The following is a 15118-nucleotide window of genomic DNA, read 5'->3' as shown; positions in this document are numbered from 1 at the left end:
GACTATATATTTTCGCAGAAATGAGAAAGCAAATCCTAATTACCACCAGAAAAGGAAAGAGTAATCATGCTGAATTAAAAAGTTTCACAGAAACTGAGTTTGGTTAAAAAAAACCTCAAACACCAAACCAATAACAGCAAAAAAATAAAAAACAAACCAAGCAGAAAAACCCAGCACACAGAACAAACAAACAAAAAACCTTAAACCACACCACAATTTTCTAGAGGAGATAGAATTGAATGCTTGAAATCTATCGGAAATTAATGCCTGTGATAAAGCCTCGTGAGAGACTAGAGCAGTGCTTGTGTAACTTCTCTGAGAGCCCAGTGAGTCCTGCATTGTGACTAACATTCTCTCGCCTGTGGTAATTTTGGGGCTTAACCACAGATGCAGTGCATCAGTGTAGTTTTGCAAAAGGAGATTGAGATCGATGGTTTTAGCTTTCTTTTTTGTTTTGTGGGATACACTTGGCAAGCACCCTAATTAATGCTTTGTTACATTAACTTAGTTTCCTAAAAATTCTTTAAAAATATCAAAAGACCCCTCACTGAATAGAATTTTCAGTGTGCAGTGTCAGAGTCTTCATCAGACTTCATTTGCATATTGCAAATAAAATCTTATTATAACTAAGAACATCCTGGTTATAAATTATGTTCTTTATATGTACTTCTGTGTATAGTATCTCTGACACATAAATATTGCTTTGCTTTATACAGCAACCCAAAGAAATGAAAACAAGTGCTGGAAGCAAAGGAAATGAGGTTTGTGCATTTATTTTGCATGTTGTTTTTGCATACTCTCACAAGTATTTCAGATTTGATTTTATTCAAGTCAAAGAGTTGTTATATTTTGAAATATATACTAAGTACAGGATCCAATAATTATGTAAGTATAAGTATGATGAGAACTCTTTGGAATTACTCAAATTGTAATTGCGTGCCTGAAGTCTGTATATTGAAAGAGTTACAATAGAAGGTAGAGAGTAATAATTCAAATGAGTGCATTCCACTCAAAGGTTACCCTTCTGGTCATTTAGACTTTGAAAAAAAAGAAAAAAACAAAACCAAATAAGCTTTTAAAGTTTTTTTATGTTGTTGAAATAATTGTTTCCTACAGGAAAAGTCCTTTAAATATATGTTCTGCTGGTCAGGTTCAGAGCTAAAGTCAGGGTGTCATTATCTTTATATCAAAGGGGTTTGCTGCCTCAGCCAGGATCAAAAATGTGCTTAATTTGCTTGCACTTGTCCCAGCCTGGTCGTAGGTTCCCCTCTCGTGGTGATTTTGTGTATGGCATGACAGCACTAAATCCAGCATAGCTGAGAATAAGGTTGTTAAAACACATATTTTAAAAATATTTATAAAAATAAAATCATTCACATCACAGCCCAAATAGCTGTATTTATACAAGCACAAGAGTTATTTGAAGTATTCTTTAAGTACAAAGCAGAAGGTGTGATGAGCATGAGGAATTGGAGCAAAATCTAAAGCAGAAGATTTGTGTGCCCCTTTCACACACATTTCTGAACAGAACAACTCAGCACCCAATTAGCAAGACTGAAACTCAAGGCTCACCTCCCAGTTACTTGGCTGCTTACAAAATCACACCACAACAAGCAAATGCAAAAATGTAGGTTAAGAAATGTTGGCAACTCCAGTTTTAGCAGCATTTTCCTCCTATTTCTACACATTGTGCCTTTAAAACTATACAAAGCTATCATAGGGCTGTGGAGAATTAGGACAACTCAACTGTGACCTCGTTCACTGCTGATTTCCTCAAACAGAGCCTCTCCTTGGCCAAGTCAGTCTGTGAAAGTGGTTATTAGCAGAACAAGAGTTGGGATTTTCTTTGTTAACAGCAACTATAATGCTTTCAAAACTTGGTTTGTTATAGGACGTTCCGTATGCTAAAAGTGTAGTTAAATATAACTGGCCTCGTTAAGAAAAAAGTGGAAGTTTTCTATCTTAGATTTGTTCTTTCATGCAGATGTATCTTTTTGCCTAGATGATTTTTCCACGAGAAAAATCTGCTTCTGCAAAATCATAATGGGGGAAGAAGGGTTGTTTCACCAATCCTTATCAACTTTGTGTCAGAAATACAGGTTGAGCTGGATATTTCATCATGGGAAAGCATTTTGATTTGCAATTTTTTATTTCTTTTTTTAAAAGAAAAGTCTGACAAAACAAATGCATGATGGGGAGGGAAAAGACCAACAACAAAGAAAACTGGAAAAGAACAAATATATTTTTATACTTGGAGTTCTGGGGATGGAAATGTATTTCAAGAAATCTATTTCCTAAGGGGCAGAGATTTGGATCTTTGCAGAGCTATGCTGCTTTGTAATCAAAACAAACGCTAATACTACAAACTTTAATCAACAATGACAAACAGATTTTAGTTTTTTTCATCCAAGAAAAGCACGGGGTTTTAATACCAGATTTACTTTGGATTAATGATTTAGGCCTCTAGTCCTTCAACTAGAACCCACAGCAAACCTGGATGAAGGCCCATTTGAAGGCCCATTTGTCATTAAAGCTGTGGTTATTTGCTTTGTTTCTGGTTTGTTTCTCCTTGAAGTTGAACATCTCTGTTTAAAGTCCAATTGTCGATCAGTCAGGAAACTTTAGGAAAAGGAAAGTTGGAGACAACGTTTATCGGACACACAAAATTATCTGTTAACTTCTTGTGTGCAAATTGTGTTTAAAAGTACCATTTCAGAAAAAGATAAAAGTCTAGAACAATATTAAAGGGTTCTTTTAGATTCATCAGAAAAATTACCAGACTTCTGGACTAATTTAATGTCAGAGTTGAACAAACAAATTGTTTCCTTCACTTCCTTTCCTGTTCTGCTTATATATTTGATATGAGTTTTCTTTCCAAGTGTAACCTCAGCAGCTGGATCAGTAAACCAGTGTTAAATGCCAGCTGTGCACTCCCAACTTTATAACCTGGTTATTCCCTCAGGGCCCTCACATGGTGACAGAGGAACTGCACTCCATCAGCTTTGAGACACAGGTCTGCCTGTATGGATTGACCATAAACTTGGAAGTGAGTATTTGGGACAGATTGCCTGGGGCAGGAGAAAAAGGCATTTTCCAGCAGTTTATAGAAGTACAACTGTGCTGGGCCACACCACAGGTCTGCCTGCCCTCACTGAGGCCCCCAGCAGTAACCACAAGCTGACACAAGATTTCCAGAGCTTCTGGAAAAGAACTCTGTGCTTTGGGAAGAATGAGAGGCTGAAAACCCAAAGCACAGCACAGCACTAATACTTTCCTCAGCAGCATTTACACAGGGCATTAATTCTCTCCACCAGACCAGCTCTTTGCCTGTGGTGATGATTTCCAATGTCAGCCAACTGCCCAACGCATGGGCCTCCATTATTTGGTACAACCTGTCAACCAATGACCCTCAGGTAGGTCCTCAGTATGCAAATACTGACTTTCTGCATTTTCACATTTGTGTTATTATTAGTGCAATTTCACATTTGTATTATTTACATTAAGTGTAAAAAAAAATGTATTTCCCTTTTGAACTGACCTCATTTTTGTCACGTACACGGTTATCAACATCACACTTTATTGTTGTTCTCTTTATCTTTCTTTCCCTGCCCAGCTATAAAAACCACTTGCACCCTTAGCTTTTCTTTTTGCATCCTAAAGTAGTAGTTCTTAAACTAAGGAAAGGTGACAGGCCTTCTCCACAATTTCTCTGACTTCACTAGATTTAGTTTATCTTTCTTGGATGTAGCTGACTAAAACTAGACCTGTTGGAAAATAATTCTATCAGTACAACTCCAGACCAGAAAAGCAGGCATATAGGTGAATCTGTAATATACTTAAATTCTGCTTTCCCCCATGGATTTTATGGCAACTTGTGCTTTCTGTGGAGAAGATTATAAATGTTAAGAGCAACTTCTAGTGGCTCTAACCCTGAGCAAAGGCAGAATCATTCTTTCTAAGGCTCCAGCTGTCTCAGCACATATTTTAGATTCAGCCACTTTTGCTGTATTTGCAGGCTGTGGAACAGGGCTGTCAGTGGCTCAGGCTTTCAGCTGGGGATTAGTGCAGTCCCACAGATGCTCAGAGCAGGGAAAGGGGCAGACAGTCTGCCATGGTGGCAGGCCAGCTGACCCACAGGCTGGACTGCATTATCACTCTGTGGTACTCCAAAGAGTTTTTGCACAGTCCTCAGTACGTCCATTGTGTGTAAAATAAAAAAAAAAAACCACAGCTGAAAAAACTAAGATAAGGCAAATGATTCAACAGCACGTCACCATATCAGTATGTAATGGTTTAAAGTTTCCATGCACTAAACATTAAAATATAATGATAATATCTAGATTTTTTTGGACAGGATGGAAGCATATTGTCACTGCCTTTACACAGGACACTACCAGAGGCATAGCAAGGCATTTTAACATCCAAGACGCACACAGAGAGTTTAGCTCTCTCTAGGAGTCTCACCCTACAACCCTGCTCAGGCACCCCACTGGACCTTGCTGGGTGCCTGCAGGTGGGAGGGCCCACACGTTTGCCCCAGTGCTTCCCCACACACAGAGCTCACTTTCAACACTTCCAGATGCTGCTCAAGCACTTGCAGCCTCCTCTTACAGCCTGATATGTATTTCATGGTTGCTATGTAAACAAAGCATTCATTCTGTTGCAGAATCTGTCTTTCTTCAACAACCCCCCTGCTGCCACTTTGAGCCAGCTCTTAGAAGTCCTGAGTTGGCAATTCTCATCATATGTTGGTCGTGGACTCAATTCTGAACAGCTCAACATGCTGGCAGAGAAACTTACGGGTAAGTGTGTAGAAATATACAGATTTTATTTGCTTTGGGGTTCTTATATTTGGTAGCTACAGGTAGGAGCTTTAGGCACATGTTGTGGTTTAGCACCAGCTGGCAACAAAGCCCCACACAGCCACCCACTCCCCAGAGTGAGATGGGGAGAGAATTGGAAGGGTACAGTGAGAAAAGGGCAAAGTGAGAAAGCTCATGAGTCAAGCTAAAGACAGTTTAGCACATAAAGCAAAAGCCACAGGTGCACACAAGGGATTCATTCACTACCTCCCATCTGCAGGCAAGTGTTCAGCCTGGAAATCCGGGCTGGATTCATCACACAAAGGAGTTACTTGGGAAGACAGATGCCATCAACCCAAACATCCCCTCCTTCCTACCTCTAAGTTTACATGCTGAGCATGTCACCATATGGTGCAGAATATCCTTTTGGCCAGTTAGGATCAGCTGTCCTAGCTGTGTCCTCTCCCAGCTTCCAGCACTCCCAGCCCCTTTGCTCATGGGAGGGTTGAGAGGCAGAAAAGACTTTCACTGTGTGTAAGCCCTGCTCAGAAAGAGCTAAACCATCCCTGTATTACCAACACTGTTTCCAGCACAAATCCAAAACACACTGGCTGCTGTGAAGAAAATGAACTCCACCCCAGCCAAAACCAGCAAGGCATGACCTCCATTTCCAGAGCTGATGTCAAAAATGTCACAATGACATTTTTTTCTTTAAAGAAAAGCAGGCATCAGCTTATTCTTATCACAAAGTAATTCAACTTTCGAACTTCCAGGCTGCTGAACTGAAGGAAGAGGGCATCAAAGTCACACTGAACTGTGATGTTATTTTGCCTCCTTAACAATTATCTCATGCATCTGAAATCAAAAGGAAGTATTTTTGCTTGCTTATGATGTTTGGTTTGGGGTTTTTTCATTTTGAGTACCTATCCTTGTGGGACTGTTCTTTTCTGGGGCCTCACCAGAGATGCTTCACTGGTGTCAGCACAGCAAAGAGGCCCTGTAACCTCAGCAAGATGAACTACTGAGTACTCTGAGACCCAAGGGTGCCCCAGAAGGGAAAGGCCCTGGGAAAAGCTGAGAAGTAACATTTAGGCTAAAAACTGAAACTGAGCACGGAGTGTTGCAAAAACCAAGTCACAGGCTACTTTAGGCAAATATTTCCAAAACTATTATCCCTTGCTTCAAAAGAACACAGAAAAGCAGATCTGCAGTCCCTTAGCATGCCCCTATCCCTCCCTCCCCAAGTCTGGATGGATTGTACTTCTCCCCTCACCCCCCACCCAACTATACAGATATCAAGCAATATCTATTTCATAACTTCAGAATAATGCATGCCCCATTTGGGGTTTTTGGGTTTTTTTCCTCTTTCAGGACAGCAAGTCAGTTACAATGATTATCAACTATCCTGGGCAAAGTTCTGCAAGGTAGTGTGCCAAAAATAACACTAAACTCTTATTTCTCATAACACCCACAGCCATGCCTATCTTTGTTTCTCTGATGCTGCTGATAAGATTCCCACTTGCCATATGTGGGACTTTCAGCTCAGCACAATCACATCCCTTGTAAAAATTTAACTAGGAAGAAAACACTTTCAGAAGCATAAAGCTTGGGATTGGGGATCTGCTTAGTTATATTCCTACAGATATCAGAAACTGCCATTAGAGCGTGCCTTATATATTTCTGTGTATGATCAACTGAAAGTCGTACCAAACATGCAATACATTTTTCATAAAGCATAAGTGAGATTTTTCATAAGCTTAGTTTTGACCTAAATTATTTCAAGACAGTCAATATATGCAATAACTTTGATGAGGAAGAGAGAATGTATTGATAAAGAAGGGTAAGCTCCTCTAATTCATATTAACTACATTATTTAAACATGTGCAGAACTTTGGAAGGAAGTTCAACTTTCTCATCTTCTTTTCACTCAAAATATAAATGTATAACTAGGAAGAAACCACAGATGTGATTTTTATTCTCCTTGAAAAATTAGGTGCTTCCAATGCATATCTTAAAAATCAGTTGGTTTTATGTCAGGTTGAAAGAGAGATGTTACTCAAAACCACAGCTCAAATTGTGATTCTCACTTGAGAAAAGTAGCTTATTCTTAAGAAACTGAGAATAAACTGTCATGTGAACGTTGGGTAACATCACTCTCATGATTCTCCTCTCGGGTGTGTTGGTTTTGATTGTGTTTTGTGGTTGTTTTTTAACTGTTAGGAACATTTGCCTGGGAAGTCTTTTACCTTTTGGGTTTGGCTCGAAGCAATCTTGGACTTGATTAAAAAACACATTCTTCCCCTTTGGATTGATGGGTGAGCAACAAGGGAACTGTTGTAGATTGATCTCTCTCCACATTTTCTCTGTCCTTTACTCATCTCAGTTTTAGCCACGCAGAGGAGTATTTGCAATGAGTTTAACACTTCTGTCTCCCTTCTCCCATTCATAACTTTTGGAAATTGCTGTCAAAGAGGAACAACATGGGATCTCTTAGAAATGCAGGTTTAGATCTCTTCTTCAGTTCTGTCTGTGCAATCAAGTACTGGGATAAATTTCTCCAGGCTTCGTAGTACTTTGAGCTCAATGCCATATTCCATGTGTAATCACACAAAGCTTTGGTGATAATTCCCAAGCCTTATAAAGCTTTGTAACCAGGTTTTGAGCACCTGTATAAAGGTGGATAGTTCTGAGCAACCTGGTCTGGTAAAAGATGTCCCTGCCCAAGACAGGGTTTGGAACCAGGTGAGCTTTAAGGTCCCTTCCAATCCAGGCCCTTCTATTATTCTACACATTGCACAGATCCAAGTTTGTATCTTTTTTCCAAAAGTAAACCCATGATTTCCTGTTATACCTCAGGTACATAATGGGATTTGTAAGCAAAGAAAAGGAACGAATTCTGCTGAAAGACAAGACACCAGGAACATTCTTATTGAGGTTTAGTGAGAGCAATCTGGGTGGAATTACCTTTACTTGGGTGGATCAGCTAGAAAATGGTAAGTATAAATAAATTTTTTTAAAAACCAAGCCAACAACTAAATCAAAAGTAACCCAAACTCTCCAATAGACCTGCAATACAGGAGTCAAGTTTTGTTTGGTTTGAAAGTAAAATTCATATGTATCATGTCATAGTATGGTTTTGGACAGGATACAAGTATCATAATTTCTCAAACACAAACCAAAACTCTGACATTCTACCTCTGAGCCCTTTATATTAACAAAACTCTCTATGAAGTGCACCTGCTAACTGCAGGCTTTAGATTTGTTTCCAAACATGCAGAAATTAAATATTGAAAGATACTAATGTAGCTAAGAACAGGTAAAGCCTGTACAAGTGTAAACCTCAAAAGAAATGCAAAAATGTGTTCCAGCTGCAGTTGCTCATCTGCAGGTTATGGTTCCTTTGTGTTTTTGCAGGAGATGTAACATTTCATTCGGTGGAACCCTACAACAAAGGTCGCTTATCTGCCCTGCCGTTTGCCGACATACTGCGCGACTACAAAGTTATCATGGCAGACAACGTTCCTGAAAACCCCCTCAAGTACCTGTACCCAGATATCCCCAAAGATAAAGCCTTTGGCAAACACTACAGCTGTCAGCCAAGCGAAGGTTAGGCTCCACTTCTCTATTTACCCTTCCTGCACAGCAGCTGCAAAGTCAAGAGACAGTTTGAGCACTGAGAACAGATTAAGATGCCTCCTGTAATAGTCGTCTTCAAGAGAACTGTTTAAACATGTGTCTGTCATTTAGACAGCTTCATTTTGCAAATACATCCCTGGTCTTAGAGGTTACAGTAGAGGTGATGACTATATTTAAAAGAAGCTAAGAAATGGAATTTTTTTCTCTGACTGATGAATCACAAAATTCAGTGCTTGGGAGTTTAACAGAGAGGAAACTGAAAAGTCATCCTGCTTATTGTGTTACACTGTAGCGTGCTGTCTCTTTCATTTCAAGAAAACTCAGTATTTCCCAAAAAACTTGGAAGCCCGATTTTGTTTCATTTCATGGAACAATGAAACCCTAAAACAAAGGCTGCTTATCTGCACCACCTTTTCCCAATATACTGCACAATTACCAAGTTATGGCAGAAAAAAGCCCCTGGCAACTGCACTGGAAAATGCAAGAAGGCCAAACATGGATGGTTCCAAATACATTCAGGCCCACGTTCTTTTATGTCCAAGTTACAAGTCAGCTCATTTTTAGATAAAATTAATTCTCGCTTAAAGAAAGCCCTCAAAGCCTTTTTTTTTAATAGATAAAACACATTCTTCTAGACTTTCAGTTTCAAAGGTTACAATTCCATTTGAACTCAAATTCCTACACAACTCAAAAATATTTGGAGGCTACAGTACTTTTCTCCCTCTTCATTTTAACTCTGTGGACTTTACCTAATGCTCCAGTCATCTAAAATCTTACATATATGCTTAATTTTGTGCAGAAGAATTGGAATTCACAACACATTGCTGAAGCTGTATCTGTAGAGGCAGAGCTCCAAGCCTTTGTAGAACTGAAATCTGCAGGCTCAGAGTACCAAACTTAAAGAATTGTATTTTTTTTTTCAAGGCCAAACGAAATCTCTTTCATCAGTTGCACTATTATATTGTATTTCATATCAAGGGAGCACAGGCAATTCTGTGACTAAGATCTGAACTCAAGGACTAATCTCAGAAATTCCTCTCACTTTCATGGCTACTTATTTATGCAGGGACTTTACAATTTATTATTGCCCGCACCACTTCAAGCAAGTAATCTATTTCAAATAGATAATAAAATGACTAGACAATATTTAATTTCTCTACTCTTTATTCTAGTCTCAAAGCCCTCAGATGGAGGAGGGAAAGGTTATGTTCCTTCTGTATTTATCCCAGTCTCCAAAATGTAAGTATCCTCACAGGTGTGTTACACTTTAACTGTTATTTTTATTTACATCTCATTTCAGAGTTTCCCCAGCCTCCTTTCTCCAAACTATTGGAAAATAGTTTGGCAAGGACTGCTAAAGACAAGAAAGGGAAATAAAGGACTTCACCTGCAGTGTGCTTTTTCCATTAATGGGGCAAACCATTTGTAAAAATTGAATGCAGATTTTTTGGTACTCTGATCTACTTTTCTTTCACTGACTCCTTTTTTTCCCCAGCAGCTGATGTTAAGGGCAAGGAAAGAGGACAAACATGACTCAATCTCCTACATTTTTAAGTGTATATCAGGTTGTTGCATGAGCTTACAGGGCCAGCAGCAAGCCTGAGTACAGGGTTAATGAACCTAAAAAACATTCATCATAGTCCACTGATATGCATAGAGGGATTCAAGTTTTTTCTTAGATTATTTTTGCTTTTTTTTTTTCTTTTTAGCTTAAATGACTCTACAGAACCACATTCTCCATCAGATCTTCTTCCAATGTCTCCAAGCGTTTATGCTGTGCTGAGAGAACACCTGAGTCCCACAGCCATTGAAACTGCTGTAAGTTGTAAACTTTCCCATTCATAAGTAAATATTAAGCAAACAGGATACAGCACAGATGCTGCTTCATGAAAGGCTGCTTGTACCACTGTGAATCAGAGCTCTTTCATCACTTGCTGCATTACATTCTGAAACAATGGTGCACGATACTGCAAGCATCTTGAAAGCACTGGAATTGCCTGACATGCTGGGCAATGAATCATGAATGCCAGAACACAAAGATCCCAGAGTTCTTGCACAAATGAAGGCTTTAGCCTGACAAATACATGCCACCTATACTAATTCTCTGGACAACACAAAAGCCTGGACTTGCTCAGGGGAGCTGCCCAAAGAATAGGATAATTTCCAATTCAGCAAACTTGCACAACTTTTTCACACTGCAAGATTTTACATGAAGTTTCAAAGTACAAAATTAAAAGTCAACTAAAACAAAGATAGATATTACTTTTCTTTTTCAGCAAAGTAATATTATCTTAGTATATAGAAAGGTTAGGAAAATACTCTATGAACATCATATTTTTAAAAAAAAATTCTTCTTTTCCTTATTGACTAGAAACGATGTTCTGAATGATCATGGCTCAGAGTCCTTAGAACAATGATACATAGCCAGGTGGGAATTTGTCCAGCAGACTTTTTTCAGCAAACACAGCAGTGGTTTGGCTCTAGCAGCTTTAGAAGAAAATAATCTTTTTTTAATATTAGCCCTTAACTTTGTGTATGTTCAATGATTTATGATCTTAAAATGGTCATGTATTTAAAAACCTGCCAACTCCCCTTCAAATGCCTCTCTGTAAACACTTCTCCTTACCCACAAACAGAACAAAACTAAACCAGAATCCTGATTGTCAGTGATTAGAAGTACAGTTAAACTTTATATACAAATGGATGAGTTCTTTGATGCATCAACCTGAAAATCCACTCAAGAGGAAAATATCTTTTTATTCTTCACTTTTTTCTCCGATAGCACTTGTGACAAACTAGTTCTTTAGCTGAAAACGAAATAACCAGCCTGAATTAAAATTCTGCATTAAAACCTACCCCACCCAATCCAGGACATGTCCCCACTCCTTTCTATTTTGGTTTATAACATGTGGAAATGGTTCTGACCTCCCCAACTGCACTTACGAACAACGCACGCATTTGCTTTCCTGAACTTTCGTCAGAGTAAAGAACAGTTGGATTCACTTTCAGTTAACATCAGCCTCCAAACATTTTTGGTTTCTTTTTGCATGCTCAATAAATCTCAAACCAGCTCTGTTCAGAGCTTCAAAATTAGCTGTGACCATGGCCATCGTTTAAGGTCAGAACCCGACAAAAAGAATGTGCCTGGCAGCAAACTGCAAGTGTTAAATACCATTTTAAAGGTACCAAGACGAGTGGTTCAGTGCTGCTAGATGGTAAGTGATATTTCTGTAGGTTTTTACTAGAAAGTTCTGCTAGAAATTGCATTAGAAAAATAGTTTTAGAAGATTTTTAAACAATTCCTTCAGTCCCTTTTCCATTCAATTTACCTTGCTAAATGGAAATGAGGAAAATACATAGGTTTTTTCTTTATAAAATTCTCACAGCAATCTACCCTGTCGAAGAGCTGGCTGAGTATAGCAAGCAGACAATTTGCACTATTAAAGCAATACTTTTCCACCATGAAATGCCAATAAAACAGTATCATGTGAGATACAGAAAACAATAGTGAAATCTGTAGCAGGACAAAATACCCTGCAACTGAGTAACTCAGTCTCAGCAAGATATACTTTCTGCAGTCTTGCTGAATTCCCTTCTATTCCCCCCCAATCCAGCTTCCCTTACCCATCAAAAGAACAAGACTCCAGGAAGAACCCTGCTATACATATCCACAGGCTTCAAGAACCACAAAGTTCATACAAAAATAAATACCATGCTTATTCTTACTGCAACAGTTTCCTACACAGCATCTTGTAAAGAGCATTCCTCTATTTTATAAACAACTAGAAACAGGATTTTCAGATCCTTATCAGTTTGTATGACATTTTCAAAGTGACTCTGCAGTTACCTTGAGCCAGAGAAGCTTTCATCTGCATTATCTTTTGAATGAACAGCTGTGAGTGCCATGAGACTAATATTTTCCTTTTTCTCCCTCTAGCTGAGTTCTCCTTACTCAACTGACTGAAGTGCACATACTGGAAAAATCAGTAATTGTGTGAACATTGGATGGGTTAAAGAAGACATAATTGTTTTTTCCTGTCACCTCGAAAGTCAGCTTTTCTGGAAACCATTACATTATTCTTAGGCCTCTTTCAACAACACATAAACAGGGGATTTTCTCCCTAGGGATTCAAACAGCCTTTTGCAAGTCAGATTTGCTGTTGTCACTGAAAAAAGACCAAATCCTTTCTGGCTTGGGCATCATTTGACTTCAGTGGGGTCCCAGCAGACATAAATTTTACTTGCTAATTTAACTAATTTCCATAGAATTGCTGTAAATTTGAGAGCATAAGAACAAAATGTTTTGCTTTTGAAGACAGCATATAAAGATAACTAAAGACAATGTGTTTGGAGAAATTAGGATTTATGATGTTAAATACTTTCTGCTTATTCATAATCTTATACACCACTGATTCAAATACTATTTCAAAGCAAAGCTTCTTGTTCCCCTGACTTTGAATGTTCCAGAGGTATCTGGGGATTGCTTTTCTCCAGAGATGAACTGCCTTCAACATAGATTTTATCTGACACCACAGCAGAAGTTGTGGAAGACAGGTAGACGAGGCTGGGGAGAGAAGGGAGTTCCAGAAAGGAAGCAGACAGAAAACTTGTGGTGTTAAAAAGGCTGTCTCCATTTCTCCACTGGAAGAGAGAGTTAGTAAAACTTCTCCTCTCACAAAATAGTTGCAGAAGTAAATCTCTTTGGGCAAGAGGCACTCAGATACCCCATCAAGTACTGTCAGAAAGTCTACAAATAAAAAACCCCAATCTGACACAGTTTGGATGCTAACTAATGGCAACAGGGAAGCAGTTTTAAAAAACATTTACTGAAAAGCTGCAGCATTTGCTGACCACCTGGAAACTTGTGCTGTGTGACAGGATATTACATGTCACAGGCTCACTTAACAAGCAGGACAACTAGTTTTTGTAAAGACAGTAAATTGCCCTCTTTTTTTTTTTTTCTTTCAGACGTGTTTACTGCTGAGTTTAGGTTGTTTGGTTTTGTTGTTTTGGTTTTATTTCCCCCTGTGTTATCCCTAAAATCTCTGTTAATATAATAATAAACAGGCAACTCCAAGACTGCTGTATTTCACAAATGCAGGCTCGACCAAAATGCAAGCTTTGCCCACACATGGTTAATGCATGCAAAGCTCTTAAAACACAAACCCTTGAACATGTGCACCTTACAGCTTTCTCAAGCAGGTACAAATGAGACTTCTGTGATGAAAACAGGACCTCCTTGAATCACTAAGACATAGATTTTACTTTCATTTCTCCTTTCACCCATGCTATTTAGGTTAGTTGAAAGTGAGTAAGCGGAAACAAAGTAATGAGATATTTTTGTGATACATGGAAGTGAATTTCAAAGAAACAGGCACATCTCTGTTCATTACACTGAGTGATTCAAAGCAAGCTGCATGTAAGTTCAGCAAGCATCCTGTAGAAAATAAAAAAGAAAAGCAATTCTGTATATAGCTTGGTAATATCTGTAATTTATATAACCAGCATGAATAAAATCTGATTTTGGCTTCAGGCTGCATACCCAGACTGTGGATTTTTTCCAAGGCACAGCAAAAACAGTCTTGCAGCCTTTTGGTTGACCTTAAACTGAGCTACAGACAGTAGCACAATTCCAAAGCAGGAAACATGACCTGCCTGACATCAGCTGTTGCATGCCTTTTCATTCTTACTTCTTCTCACAATTTTAATACAAACAAAACGGGGGATACTTTTATTTTTGACCACCTCAAGTTCACGAGAAATACTGTAAGACAAGATCAGACGCGGCATGAGAACCAGTCTGCTTTTTCTTTCTTTCCTGCTCTCCATGCAAGGCAACCCTTCAAGACTCTCAAGTATTAACTTGAATATAACTGGGGTTTCTGAACAGCACCATGGATCAGGTTTTGGCATGACACTTCCTGCTATTGCTTCAGAACAGATTTCTGCATAGGGTAGACTTAATGTTTTGTTGAAAAGATCTGCCTTGAGATCATTTCACTGCTTTAAAGGAAGACTGGAATAATTTATCTGTAGGATGAACACACACAGTCCAAAACTCCTTCCATTAAAAAAGTGAGAATGTTGTCCTTATACCATGATGAATAAGAACACAGCTCTCCAGTGAAAACCACAAAAACGGGGTGCTGAGATGCAACCAGAAAAAGAATCTGCTTTTAAGGAGTTCTACTAACTGTGCTTGTGTTTTTGCTGGGTTTTGCAATGACAAAGTAAAAAAACATGACGCTTTTGTACTTTGTCTTGGTGTGACACTGTAACGATCCTAATTTAAAAAACATAAAACCTGTCAGTTATCTTCTTCCATAGCTTTTATTCATAGACATGTTTATAGATCTACTACTCCCCAGTATTTCACACCACGACATTCACCAAACAGACCTACTTTATTTTTTTCATGGAGACCTGCCTCCTCCACCTGAGGAGGGAAGGGGCACAGACTACACTTGAAAACCCACAGCAAAGCCTGGACTTCAACATCCTGCTCTTTGTCGGCTTCAAACACCAGACAAAACCCAAAAAGGCTACGCTGGGGGAAGGGAAGGGAAGGGAAGGGAAGGGAAGGGAAGGGAAGGGAAGGGAAGGCTCAGCCGCCTGCAGTTTATGGGCGCCGGGGCTGGCCAAGCGGGCCGGCGTGGTGGAGCGAGGAGCCGGGGCAGCCG

At 39.1% G+C, this 15118-nt stretch overlaps 1 protein-coding gene across 1 annotated transcript in view; it reads left to right on the top strand.

Moving 5' to 3' along the window:
• The window catches only part of STAT4 (signal transducer and activator of transcription 4), a 40245-nt gene extending 26279 nt beyond the window's left edge, over positions 1-13966 (top strand). The window contains exons 14-24 of the mRNA XM_054278130.1: positions 717-761; positions 2963-3046; positions 3315-3413; positions 4667-4802; positions 6174-6226; positions 7023-7117; positions 7659-7795; positions 8217-8408; positions 9611-9677; positions 10148-10256; positions 12376-13966. Of these exons, the coding sequence (XP_054134105.1) occupies positions 717-761; positions 2963-3046; positions 3315-3413; positions 4667-4802; positions 6174-6226; positions 7023-7117; positions 7659-7795; positions 8217-8408; positions 9611-9677; positions 10148-10256; positions 12376-12402 (1044 nt within the window). The 3' untranslated portion in view covers positions 12403-13966. The remainder of the gene's footprint in view (positions 1-716; positions 762-2962; positions 3047-3314; positions 3414-4666; positions 4803-6173; positions 6227-7022; positions 7118-7658; positions 7796-8216; positions 8409-9610; positions 9678-10147; positions 10257-12375) is intronic.
• Positions 13967-15118: the final 1152 nt, after the last annotated feature.

Source organism: Melozone crissalis, unplaced genomic scaffold (assembly GCF_028551555.1).
Source record: "Melozone crissalis strain CALT ecotype California unplaced genomic scaffold, PUWL_Pcris_2 ptg000023l_1, whole genome shotgun sequence".
Lineage (NCBI taxonomy): Eukaryota > Metazoa > Chordata > Aves > Passeriformes > Passerellidae > Melozone > Melozone crissalis.
Note: the sequence above shows the minus strand (reverse complement) of the source record. Positions and strands in the feature narration are given on the sequence as shown.